This window comes from Athalia rosae, chromosome 1 (genome assembly GCF_917208135.1).
Source record: "Athalia rosae chromosome 1, iyAthRosa1.1, whole genome shotgun sequence".
NCBI lineage: Eukaryota > Metazoa > Arthropoda > Insecta > Hymenoptera > Athaliidae > Athalia > Athalia rosae.
Genome location: NC_064026.1, coordinates 23854031 through 23867343, shown reverse-complemented (window position 1 = coordinate 23867343; position 13313 = coordinate 23854031). Strand labels below are relative to the sequence as shown.

At 42.2% G+C, this 13313-nt stretch overlaps 1 protein-coding gene across 1 annotated transcript in view; it reads left to right on the top strand.

Annotated features, from left to right (window-relative positions):
* Positions 1-13313, top strand: part of LOC112695039 (division abnormally delayed protein) — a 124020-nt gene that overhangs the window by 91958 nt on the left and 18749 nt on the right. Inside the window, exon 5 of the mRNA XM_048648732.1 lies at positions 1576-1793. Coding sequence (XP_048504689.1) covers positions 1576-1793 — 218 coding nt within the window. The remainder of the gene's footprint in view (positions 1-1575; positions 1794-13313) is intronic.

Sequence of the window (13313 nt, the reverse complement as noted above, 5' to 3'; positions counted from 1 at the left end):
GACTAGAAGAAAAAAAAAAATCGGGTAGCAAAGACCATCGGGTGTAATAATCAGCCCGGCGCGCAAGCCACATATTTGAGGGGATATGCTTTTGTTTAAATTTCGATTACGATTTCCATATGCCACCGTAATACGAAAGTAGATCCCGGTGGAGATTTTTACGAGGAGTAAGATTTCGTCGGTCCGAATCGATAAGAAGAAAATCTGTGATTTTTAATGAAGTTTTTCGAAATTGTATTGTAAAATCTGAGCAACTCGAAATTTCGGCTCGCTCACTCGTCGAACGACGTGTAACAAGATCATTCCGCATCGAACTGTTGTTGCGTCAAACTGTCTTTACGTAAAATAGTATTTGCGTCGAAACGTTCGCGTCAAATAATGTCGGCGTCGAAGAATAGCGCAGCCACCTTTCGCAATATATCGGATTCACGTTCGTCATCTCAAAACGCGTTGTTTTCATCAGCTTGTCAAGAATTGGCGGTCAACATCCAACGACATTATATTCCATCGGGACTCGCACGGGGATCAAGGAACCTCATACACAATCAGGGATTGGATAATCACCGGAGGGAGGAAAGAGTGAATCAGGGATTAAAAACGTTTTAGCGCGTCCTGCGCCGCATTCTTACAATTAGTGGAGCCGTGCGTTGAGATTGAAAACATCGAGTCACCGAGTCTCACGCGACGCACGTATCCGTCTCCGTCTGACGAACTCAATCGTAATTCTCTGTATACAGGCATGTAATACTAACTGAACAAATGTGTTCATCCGGTTGTTATTATACGTCTCGTTTACAATTAGTAAAAGAATTCAATTTACCGCGCGCGCGCGCGGGCGTCTTTCTCGTCTGGTTGCGGGAACGAACTTTCGAAATGGGTAGGAAATCGAGGACCCGCTTCGCTACACCCCTGCAGGAAAATATTTTACAGACTATCGGAGTTAACCGTATATAGACCGGTAAACAATAACACGTGGATATGCCGGGAAGTTGTTCGGTATTGATTTTGAAGAAACGCGAAGAATTCTTCTGGCAACTTTCTTTTTTTTTTTTCTTTTTTCGTTTCGTCCCACGTTCGTGTTGTACGGCGCCTTTTTTATTTCCCGCGAATGGATCGCGAAAGATGTTATACCTATGGATTTGATCCGCGCGACGATAGGAATGATACAAACGATAAGAATATGCGGAAGAAAAATAAAAAGTGTGTGTTCAGTGCGAGGGCTAGATAAATCTTGATGTTTTTCTCGCGAGCGATGTCATCTAGATTTTCGAATGAAATTTATAATTTTTAACCGATCGCAGCGAAATCCCAAAAATTGTTGAATTCAGGTCATGGACAAATATATTCTGAAATGATTCCCCGCATCCCATTGGCTTTATCAATGTTTTTCGGCATCGAGTGCACGCGGTTTAATTTTCCAATATCCTGAAAATACCATATTCCGCGGTGTGGGAAATTGCTGAGGGCCGAATGCCTTTCGTTCCACGTACCTTTGGGATTTATTATATCTTTTTGTTTCCGATTGAAAAGATCGAATTCGGTGAAATTGAATGAAAATTATCCTTCTTGTTTCAGGTTCGCGTCGCATGCGGTCGCACCGAATTGGTGGACTTTGTTCCGTCGAACACGACACCACCGGAATCGGTACCACCCTACAAAGTAACAACGGAGCTTCACCTGGGTAATTTTTTGGCCAGTGTCGTACGTTCACGTTACTTTTACGGCACCCTAGCTGACACCATTTGCGAGGAATATCCGGACAAACATTGCTGGAACGGCGATCGCGTCGGAGAGTGAGTGAATTTCGATCGTTTTTTCTTTTCTCTTCTTCATTCTTGCATCCCCTTTGGGAGGGATGAAAAATTTTTGTTTCGCAACCTGCACAACTATTGCTCCAATATCCAAAGTCAGAAATATTTTCATCGTTTCCTTCGCCCTAATAATTTGGCTGACGCAAATCATATTTAGGTCATGAGCGTATCCGCGTGGGGGATTACAGTCCGTAGAGAATTATTAATCAATTTCGAACGCAAATCCTACGTACGCGAACATGTGTGTGGGAATCCAGATCGCGGAACAGCGTCAACATCTCGCCGCGAACGAACCGCGCGAGTTATGTGAAGAATAGCGCGCGATGCTCTCACAATCAGCTGTGCAGAGTAAACTGTTGCAGAACGCCGCTGTGAACACAATCATCATAATGTCGGCGAGTGTACCACCGGAGTAAACATGGTCGTTTGGACGTGTATTATCACGCTTTATGAAACTGTATAGCCCGGTTATATATTCGCGAAACGCGTCTTTCTAGGTCCACTCCCGCAATTCCGCGCGACGCTGTATGAACTGTATAAAAGTTTCACGTTTTAATTATATCTTCGCATTTTACTAATCACAACGAGAAATTATCTACGGCGAACAACGAGCCGTGCAGAGCTGCAATTATTCCCTCTCTCTCTCTCTCTCTCTCTCTCTTTCTCTCTCTCTCTCTGCTTTTTTTCATTCCATTTTACTTACGCTTCTTTATCGCTTCATATCCCCGCGGCATTTAATACGGCGAAAAACTTGCAGATTAAATAACGCAGCATTTTTTTTTTTGGTTTAGTTATTCGGTTTTTAATGACTATTCATCTTAGTAATCTGAGACCAAATTCACCTCGCATCATGTATGGCGTGTAAAAGTTACTTTTCGACTTGAGGTGAATTAAAAATATTGGTGGGGGGGGGATTCGTTTTCACAAAGAAGCGATTTTTACGGGGGAAAAAAGTGAAATAAAAAAAAAATGGGGTCTATACAGAAGGAGAAAAACGAGTAAGGGTCAAGTGCTGTTGACTCGGAGCTTTATACGGACCTATACCAAAAGTATGTATAGAAGGTACCCACCTGTCTGTATATATTTACCTTCTCGGAGGAGGTCGATTTTTCTTCAATCTCTTGACATTTATTCCGCACGACCGCGACCCTCGAATATGCACTCAATGGAATTTTATCTCGAAAGCCATGCGGCAATTTTTGTTCCCCGTGGCTCTTCATTATATTTTTTTTTAATCGTATCAAGTCTCGGTACGATTATCAATAGGAATCCCCGCAGGCAATACATTCGCGTCATACCTTTCTACGTTTAAAGCTGTTATTGTAATGCATAAATTTAAAACTTGAAAAAATTCAGTTACCGATCAAAGGTAACGACGCATACATTCAATTTCAAACGACCGATCGAGAGCTTTATTGTGCGCTGTGACAATCGTTGAAAAATCTGATAATATTTCATCGGATATCACACGTGTACATTTTTGTTCTGAATCTCCACCTCGCCATACACAAATAATTCAAAATCAAACATGAAAGGGAAAAAAAGAAATGAGAAAAATGAAACATGAATCGAATAAAAGAGTGATAGGGTGTATCGTATACATGACCCCCACGCGACGCTGAATTCCACGGTGGAGCGTCTGGTGTGGTGGGCCATCGCCTTTCAAATTTCAATATACCTACCTATTGGTATACGACGTAACAATATAGAATGAATTATTATACGGCCTCTAAAACGCATAATATACAAGGGTATAAAATCGCAAGCACCCTCGACTCGTCAACGCATTTCGAAACGCCCTTTATATCGATACTTCGCGTGAATTTATATACCCGTGGTATTTATACCACTAGAATTATATTTAGAAAGCGATATAACAACTGGGCTATAGATTCATCGATTATTTAAACAGAAATCCTACTGTTAATTTTATCTGAATGGTAAAAATCGCGTTAGTAAATCAGAGCTATTTTGGATTCGGGAATGAATATATCCAAAAATCATCGGTGTATCTAGATGCGTACAGGGTTACCAAAAAACAATGAAAAATTCACGTTAGAATAACCGTATCGATTAGATTTAATACGTGAAAATATATAGCGGTGAAATGTTTTTCACCGTCATGTCTTCATAAATATGTACGCCAAATTCTCGTACGGATATAAAATTTAGCCACATTCCAAAATTTTCAGCGATATCGACGCCACCCTTGAAATGTTTCTGAATTATATATACCTAACACCATATACAACTTCAGCTACAACAAACACTAAATGTGGAAGCAATTTATTTTTTCTATCCATGAATACCTGTAGAGAAATAAAAGAATTTCACCCTATAATTGGAGATGCGTTATTCTGCGTTTCGCAGATTATTTGTCACCCTGACCACGAAGCGTTCCGACGCGTGTATCGGAACGACACGTGTCCTTAGCTAAAACTCATCATCTCGTGATATATAAGTCCATACATTATTCGCATAGGCTGCATCTGTTAATTTTTTTCTGCGCGCGTTTGCGATTCACGTGCACTTAGTCATCGCGTTTTACGACACGTGTATAACCAAAACCGGTTGCCGTTTCTTGGCGTTGAAAGAAGAAAAAAATTTATATACATATATTCAAATAATAAATGAAAGATGAACGAAAACGTAGAGTTTATAGAAAAAAGAACAAAAAAAATGAACGAATAAAAAAATAAAATTAAACGATAGCCGCATGACGCGAACGTTTGGATAAGAACGCCCCGTCATCTCCGACTTACATCTAGGTATATACACATGTACACGAAATCGCCTCAGCTCTTGACTCATCTACTAAATGTATGTATCCTATATACTTGTCGTCGGTCGTGTTTCATGTTAATTTTTTCAGAATCAAACCCAGTCAATTTTGAATTCTACCGCGCTCTATGACCTACGTGTCGTCGCAACTTTTACTTTCACGCTGACGTTATCGTTAACGTGCAAGTGTTACTTTTTTTCACTACCATCCAATTCAGCGGGCGTTGCTTCTTAATCGAATTGAAAATGGCGAGGTCGGACCCCGGTCGAGTCAAATATCGGCGTATAGGACACCCCATTCTCGGATACTGTATATACGAATTAGGCGATACTCTAATTTGATGTTTCAAGATCAGAGGAATGCCGTGAGAGAATAAAAGCTCATCGATATTCGATTCGTTGGCTACGTAAAAAGTTCATTGACGATGAACGAACAGGTAGTTGATACATGGTATAATTTTTTGAATGTAGATTATCTGAGCTTCTTTATAAAGCTCGATTAAGAATTCTCTAGAATACATTACATAGGTTTTCGGGGGATGCGGATATAAATAACGATGCAAGAAAAGTATAAGTCGTAGCCCCCTGCCATAAATCGCGAGGGAATTGACCCGTAATTCTCCCCCCCCTACGCTCGACTTAATGTATATGCAGCGTACATGCGTATACCGATCGGTGTACGGGGTTACGTAAAAACCGTGAGAATTACGTCCGCCAAGCGAAATGACGGTCGAAAATCAAATCTATCGACAGAATTTATTCTCCAACGATTAACAAGCTATTCGCAAAGTCTTGTCAAAAATCGAAAGCAACTATATCGTTTCGAAGTAACGTTATCTACACGATATACTTTGCAGCCCCGCGTCACACAGACGGAACTAAAAAAGAATCCCCTGCATGAACTTTATGCCGCTCAGAAAGAGAGGTACATATTTTTGATGATATGCTCGAATGTGACGAGAGAACGGTTAAATACTAATGAGCTTCTAAATAAAACAAGAGCAGACGTCTTCGTGCGGTTGTTTCTTTATTTTCGAAAATAAATCAAGGCTCGCGTATATTGTCACGCGTATACAGGGGCCGCTATAGTTAATATACGAAGAAGACGAGGGAACCAACAGTCAACCTCCTCTCTTAATATGTTATGCATTCGCGCGAGTTGTGACGCATGTAGGTATTTATATACATAGGTACATATAGATATGTACATTAGCGTGTATTCCTCTCTCTCTCTCTCTCTCTCTCTCTCTCTCTCTCTCTCTCTCTCTCTCTCTCTCTCCTCATCTCGCTGGTGCGTGTATATAACGTTTTAGGGGGGGGAAAAAATATTAAAATATGTCTCCAGCTCCCCTGGCGCGGTGCATGATGTACCTAAATGTACATATGGATATATATATATTTATACGGTACTTGCTGCGATGGGGAGCGCTGCGAGACAAACGGAAAGAAATCCTCCAACGGCGCTTTCTTATCTTTGAGATAACACCTTCGCATAACTCGCGAGAAAACCTCAGGGTATATAAGGCACGAGTACGTAAGCGTGTGTGTATATATTTAGGTACGTCGAATGCACGTATGTACGTACGTGTATGTACGTGAATTTTTATACATTAGCTCATATAGTGCAGCGCTGCGAAAAAACGCGTTGTGCAATAATGTTTCTACTATGAAGGTCTATGGTATCTGTAAGTTGATATGTTTTTTTAATTTAAACTACCGTACGCACGCTGATAATAATCGTATCTCGTAGATATCGTAATGTAACGGTCTGCGTAAGAAAGCGAAACTCTTAACCGTCACCATATCTATAATAATGCCAAGTGATATCCTCGTTGCATTACCTACTTCCGTATGCAGAATGTTCCTGTCGCTATGCATATTTCTATTCAAAGAGAGACAATTTTTACTTTTTTCATCAAAAGGATAAAGCAACGGAGAAATTGATCAGAAACGTGTACGGTTAGGATGCTGTCTACCTAATTTTATACCGGCGACGGGCACGGGCAATCGTACGTGCAATTTTTCGGTTAGATAAAATAAAGATCGATGCCTATCGTTATGTATTTATATTGAACTTTTTTTTTCTTTGAGAATTCGATAAAACTCTAACAAATTGAATTACAGGAAGAAATTGAGATTTTCAAGTTGTTTCGACAGTTGGCTCCTTTTCAGTGATTCAGGAAATTTTTACGTGATTTGGTTTTTGGAGTGAAAATTTAATCGACCGTTGAAGTGTGATGAATTGAAAACACGGAAATTGCAAATAATTGACCGAGTATATAAGGAGGATTCTATGTTGAGCAGATGATGAAACTTGAAAAAAAGTGGTGGATGAATTCGGGTGGTTAGTAGGGTGGAAAAGGTTTTTTCTTAAGCTGCTCATCTGGTGAATGGATAAAAAGGTGATTATTTTTCATCTCGTCTTTCATACGAATATAAAAGAAGTGGGATCTTAAATATCACGAGTAATAGAGGGAAAAAAAAAAAAAAAATCATTTCAATTCGACGAACTGGGAAATGAGGCGTTGAATTTTAAAGAATTTTTCCATCGTATAACGAATTATGAGCGATGAGGTTGTTTTTGCAGCGTATCAATGGAAAAAAAAAGTTTAATTCAATTTGATAAATTTTTGTTAATTTTCAGTGTTAAGATTGATTGTGAGAGTATCAACTAAACGACAAATATCAATTGGAAATTTATTTATTTATCAATTTTAACACGATCAGTTTTTCCACTCTATAAGTTCCAAATAAGCTTTTCCGTTTCACCTTAGAACGGTAAAAATTCGCACCCGTTCGATTTGAGCTTGACTGCCCTATGTACGTACAGGGTACATAGGTATATAAATCCATTTACCGCGCATGTTGCACACATGAGAAGTGAATAGGGAGTTCGGAACTCCGGTGTCGAGTACACCGTACATACCCTGGAAACATATCAATGGGTTGCAGGCGGTTGAGAGTGCATTTATTCCAAAGTATTGAATATGAGCGCGTATACCAGAGGGTGAAGCGTCGCGGAGGAACACACTTACGATAATTTAATCCAGAGCAGATTGCGCATGGGTGATGGCGGGTATCGTAATTCGGCTTGAAAGATAACAAAGCAATTGCTCTCGGTAACCTTGAAGGATCGGTCAGAGGGTGAAGGACGAAAAGTTACGCAACGAGTCGGATATACTGGAACTGTGTAGATGAAGGATTTCCAAAATACCGGGATCCTCGGGGTACATGACGCGGAACTCCGTGACGTGGGCGCCTTCGCAAACGAGGGCGGCCCCTCGCATACCAGTAAATTATTTTCATACGTGTAGGCGAATCTCCTCGGTGTGTTTGCCTGTGGCGGCGACGTTCCGGCGCCAGGCGCTCCTGGCCAGACTCCGTGGCGCGTCGCGTCTCGTCTTCAGCTCTTTTCACCCACTGCAGAACTCGGAACTGTAGGTATACCTACGTATATGTATACTATATCGACTATACGCTACTCTCCACTTTATCTCCATGAAGTATATGTGTGTATGTATATATATATATATATATGTACGTATATTATATACTGGGGGTGTGTATATATACCTATGAAAACACGTTACGCCAGCATACCGTCGAGTGGGAATACGTAATAGCAACGAAGAAAAGGGGACGAATGTCGCAGAGAAATCTATACCCGCGTGGCTATGATACGTGCACTATTTTCGAAACTGTGTACCCAACATATCTATTTTCATTCTCGTTCGACCCGATAACCCCAAATGGTTTATAATGATTTCATTGGCATTGGCGGTTTCCGCGAAAAGCATGAAAACAGATTCATCCGCGTTCATTCGTATCTCGCCAAAGTGCAAGGATAACGCTATGCGATACACGTGCCATTTTTCAAAATTCATTGTCTCTCATATCGTCGAATCGTGACGAATTTCCGGTGACATTTTCGACGTTTCTTATTATCGGTAAAGTTTTTATTTCGTTCCGTCAATTACGTGGTTCAACGTCTGTTTACACTGCTCTAGAGTTTTCCGCCGTGTCTGTCGCGTGTAGTGTGAGCTTTGGAGAAAAAATCCACATTTGATGAAAGTCAGCCTGGGTCAAAAGGCACTAAAAATTCGTGACACACAATATCTCACGGCGCGTCACGTATATTCGGCATCGTAATAACCGGTCCGCCTCCGATATCTGCGCAATTCCGTTTAATTTCCTTCCACCAGTTCACGACCCCGCCCCGATTCACCCCCACGTTTTAAGCTGATCGCGGTCCTGAAATCCGATTGTTGGTTACTCCGCATTATTATTATTTACCCAGGATGGGGAAAAACGAACAAAAAAAAAAAAAAAAAAAAAAAAGAACACAATAACGCGGAAACCGCTTTCAGATAATTTTTCCAATAATGAAGCTCGATCTGTGATGGACTATGATATCGTACCCGTAGCCTCATTCGGTCCATCAGTCCTTCGATACGATGGTACTATTATCATTGTCGGCGCTATTATTATCATTGTATTATTAGGGACGATATCATGGAAAAGCTTTCAGCATATCGGTGATTGTGCAGGGTGTGCTTTTCCTCCGATAACGTCGACGCAGCGTGAGTAACGTGTTTGATGTGAATTCAGCATAAAAACTGCACTTCCTTCTTTCACGAGGGCAACTTCATTAAAGAAATCGAATGATTTTTTAATCGAAACTTTTTACCAGTAGTACCATAGTACGTACATAGGTTCATCTAGGTGTATACAATATTATAAACGTATACATACAGGGGCTTCTGGTATAATTTCAAGAATTTGCATGCTGATGGGAATTTTAACGAGTTACGTACACCACCCAGCTCCGTAAGCTCATATGTGTTGAGATACATATATGTATGTGCATAATATGTCACCTCTTCAAACATATAGGGGGAAACTCGGGGGTGAAGTGATAGGGTATGTATCTGACCGTTAGGTAAATTAGATCACTCTGTAGTAAGTACCTCGCCTCCCTATACATCTATACATATATCTGTATATCCTATCTGTATATACTTTTCTGTAGAGTGGTTCGATCGAAGGTTCGATTCGCCACATGTCGCCTCGACTCTTATCCAAAAAGTTCACTCACAATCGGTTGAGCGTGAGCTTGAGGAAGATTTGAATTTTCTTAGCGCAATTTGAGGGAGATTTACGCCAGGTAGGTAGTTACGTCGTATAAACGCGTACACATATGTATATGAGGATATCGAGGAGTCCAGACGTCCGGCACTCGGACAGTTTGTATATAGGTACTTTACGGCGGAATCGTGCTTTCGACATTGTCGCCGCACGTTCGTGTGCCGCACGCCTCCGTACGTACGTACGTACGTACGACCAGGAAGAGTGTGTCGCGGATAAACGGATGGGGGATTGATGGACGAACGGATGAACGGACGAACGGACGCGCCGGCGTACGTGACGCAGCCATCCTTTCACGCGGAAGAGATGGCTTCATATCCCCGTCGTCTGATTGTAACCTAATCATCTTATCTGCGTTTTCCAATCTACACATTGAAAATGGCGCGTTGGACATCGATACGTAATCGAGGGTGTACCCACGCGTGTACGCGGTATCTTCTCAACATCTCCCCCAGACAAGTGTCCTGCTTCCCTTCTTTTTTTTTTCCCCCTTTTTCTCTCCTCCTTCCTCTCCTCTTTCGCGCGCCCGCGTACTCGCTTCTCGACCGAGACAGTTTCCCATCAAAGTAATTGATCCTGGCGAACCGTGACGTCATTTTTATCGTTATCCACGTGCCACTCCGCTGATGCTGTATAGCGGAACACCAGTTCTATGCCAGCACTGAAAATCGACATTTTAGAAGCCGGTCCGGACGACGGGTAGCGTCGGCGCCCAGACGTCTCGTTACGCGTTCTCCAAATATATGTATATCCCAGATGAGCCGAGCTTTTCAAGAACAATCTTCCCTCCAGTTCTCTACATCATCAACATCCCCCGCACTACCGAGCGCTGTTTTTTGTACGGTCAGCGACGCGGCGTTCCTCTGGAATCACCGTACATTTTAGTACAAATTATACGCAGTCCAACCGTAACATCGAACATTATGTAGCAAAGAAGTGTTATTCTACGAAAAGCTCATTAACTCGAAATTATGCTTCGGATCTGAACAATTCCGCAGACTTTGACTCCGTCACGCGATGAATAATTGAAACAAAAAGAGAGCTCTTCAAATTTAGTCTGCACGTAAAGTTTGGAGTAAAACAAATTTTAGCGCTTATATTATATACTTTTATGTCTCTTGCCGAGTCTCGGTATAAAGAGAATCGTTCATTCTCTTCCCACTCATAAATATGCTTTACGCCCACTCTACTGCGTTTCTTTGTATTCATCCCTCTGTCCGAGAAAAGTTATCAGATACGGGCCTACCCATATCCGTGTATTGGCGGCGAAAAACTCTCCGAGGTGTCGTAAATCCGTAATTTTACTTTGATACGGATCTACAACTATTTTTCCAAGCGACGGTGAAGAAAAGATGAATATAAGTTGCCGAAAACATAATCGAACAAAATATGCACACCGCACACGTGTGAAAAAATGCGAATACTTCTTTCAACGTACGATACATTATACGTTACATATATACGAGCTATTCCACGCTGTATTCTACATTCTGGAGCGAGCTGCCGCTACTGCGCTACCGCGTCTACGTGGATGTATAGTCGCAGGCGCGAGACCAGACCAAGAGTACGTCACTCCCCAGGGATCCCTTCTCTCTCGGCGGTGTTATACGGAACAAAATATGAACCAACCCGCATGTATCTATCTACCTTAGAAGGTCGTTTGAATGGGTTTATAAGAGAGGGGACAAGACAACCGTCGTCCCTCCGTCTTCGTGCAGATATGCCCGCAGAATAATGCCAAAAAAAAAAAAAAAAAAAAAAAGAAGAAGAAGTAAAATATACATCGAAATGCAACGAATAATGGGGTCCTTCAAGAGGGGCATTATGGGCGAAATACGAAAAGCTGTTCTTTTCTAGGATAATTGTCATTCGACTATACTTTATATAATGGAAATCTGTTCGAAAATTGTTCTGTTTTCGTTTGTTTGAAGAACTTATTCTTCAACGTTGATCTCCTCGTTATTCGACTCGGGGCTAGCGAGTTTCGAGCCCAAAAATGTTGGGAGTTCTCTTCCAAAGATTTTCCAGATTTCAAAGTGATTATAGGCTCGGAATCTTTTGAGCGGCTGGCCTTCGGCCAGCCAACAAGGCACGCGTCTCCCGCAGTAACTTTTTGCTCCCCGATCACATCCGCAAGCCGTGAAAAAGTGAGGAAAAAATGAAAAGTAGAAGAAAGAGGATGACAAGAGTACGCGATACTGCAACGTCGCTGTTTCTCCGGTCTACAATCTTCTCGAACGTCTTCTTACTGTCGCCCAACACGTATGTTCCCTCCACGTCGTTATTTCCCCCCTTCGTTCTCCAAATCATTGCGGGACCGCCGCAGGTTAAAAGGGAACCATTATCCTGAAACTGTGTCGTTAATTGACATCGTAGTCCCAAAGTCACGATTCCCTTCGTGTCGATCGGTCAGTTGCCATTTTCTATCATTATGCGATGAACTGCGACGTGTGTGCGGGCGCAGTTTGAACACCGATACGTTTTAGGTGACATATCGTTACTTTATACATCACGTGGTCCAAAGTTACCGCAGCGATTAACTGAAGCAAGTTCGAGTCGCTGCGTCGGGCTCGGCTCTGGTTCCCGTTAAGGAACTGCAGGCTGGCGTCAGTTGTTGACGTCACCGTTGTCCGGTCCATGAAACCCAGCTGGGCTCGCTACATAAATTAGCCTTTCCGAGATGCGGAGGAGAGCATTACAGTTCGAGGGTTGCTTCTCTCTCCTTTGCATCGAGAGGCTTCCGAGGACCATAGTATAAAATGAAGGCAACCACCGACGCGACGCGACGCGACGCAAAGCCGAGCCACGTGAACGGTCAGGTTCGCGTGGGCGACGTCGTAACGCGTCGGCTTATCTTCTGCCTCACGTTTACCTACGTACGATCACCGCTCCGGGACTCCGTGGATCGGTTATCAATTTAGCATCGTTCCGGGGCCGTGAATACGCGGAGGATACCGGAGAGCTGAAGAAAAATGAAAATAAAACAGGGAGAAGAAAAAAAATGGAAAGGAAAACTCTGGGTATTGGTCACCTGAGTGAAAACGCGTACCGTACAATTACGAAGATTGTGTAGGATGCGAACTTTATTCGCAGAAGGTATAGCTAACGTATACTACAGAAACAGAACCGCCGATCCTGCGGTTGGTTGTACAGAGACGAGTGGAGCTTGTTTCAATGCTAGAACAATAATCGTGGTGAAAAGGTGAGCGCAAGGTTGAAACGAAAGATTAACTATGATCGCCCTCGTCCACCCACGTGGGGTAATCGAGATCAAATCCAGTGGGAGGAAGTATCGCGCTGATAGCTTAATTTCTTATTAAATCTGCTTTTGAATGATGAATATGTTCAAGGACGTTATGCGGCTTCTCATATCTGATATAGCCGAAACTCGAAACCTTTATTTGTCCCGAGTACCCCAAAGTCGGGTCTTACGTCACAGAAATGATTTAGCAAAGGTAGTTAGGCGTATTCATAGTCGGATAAAGTAACGACATTTTTACATCTCCTTGTCGATATAATATTCGGTTTTTCAAATCGTCGTAGTTCATGGACGCGAAGGTGAGGGAGGGACGTCGC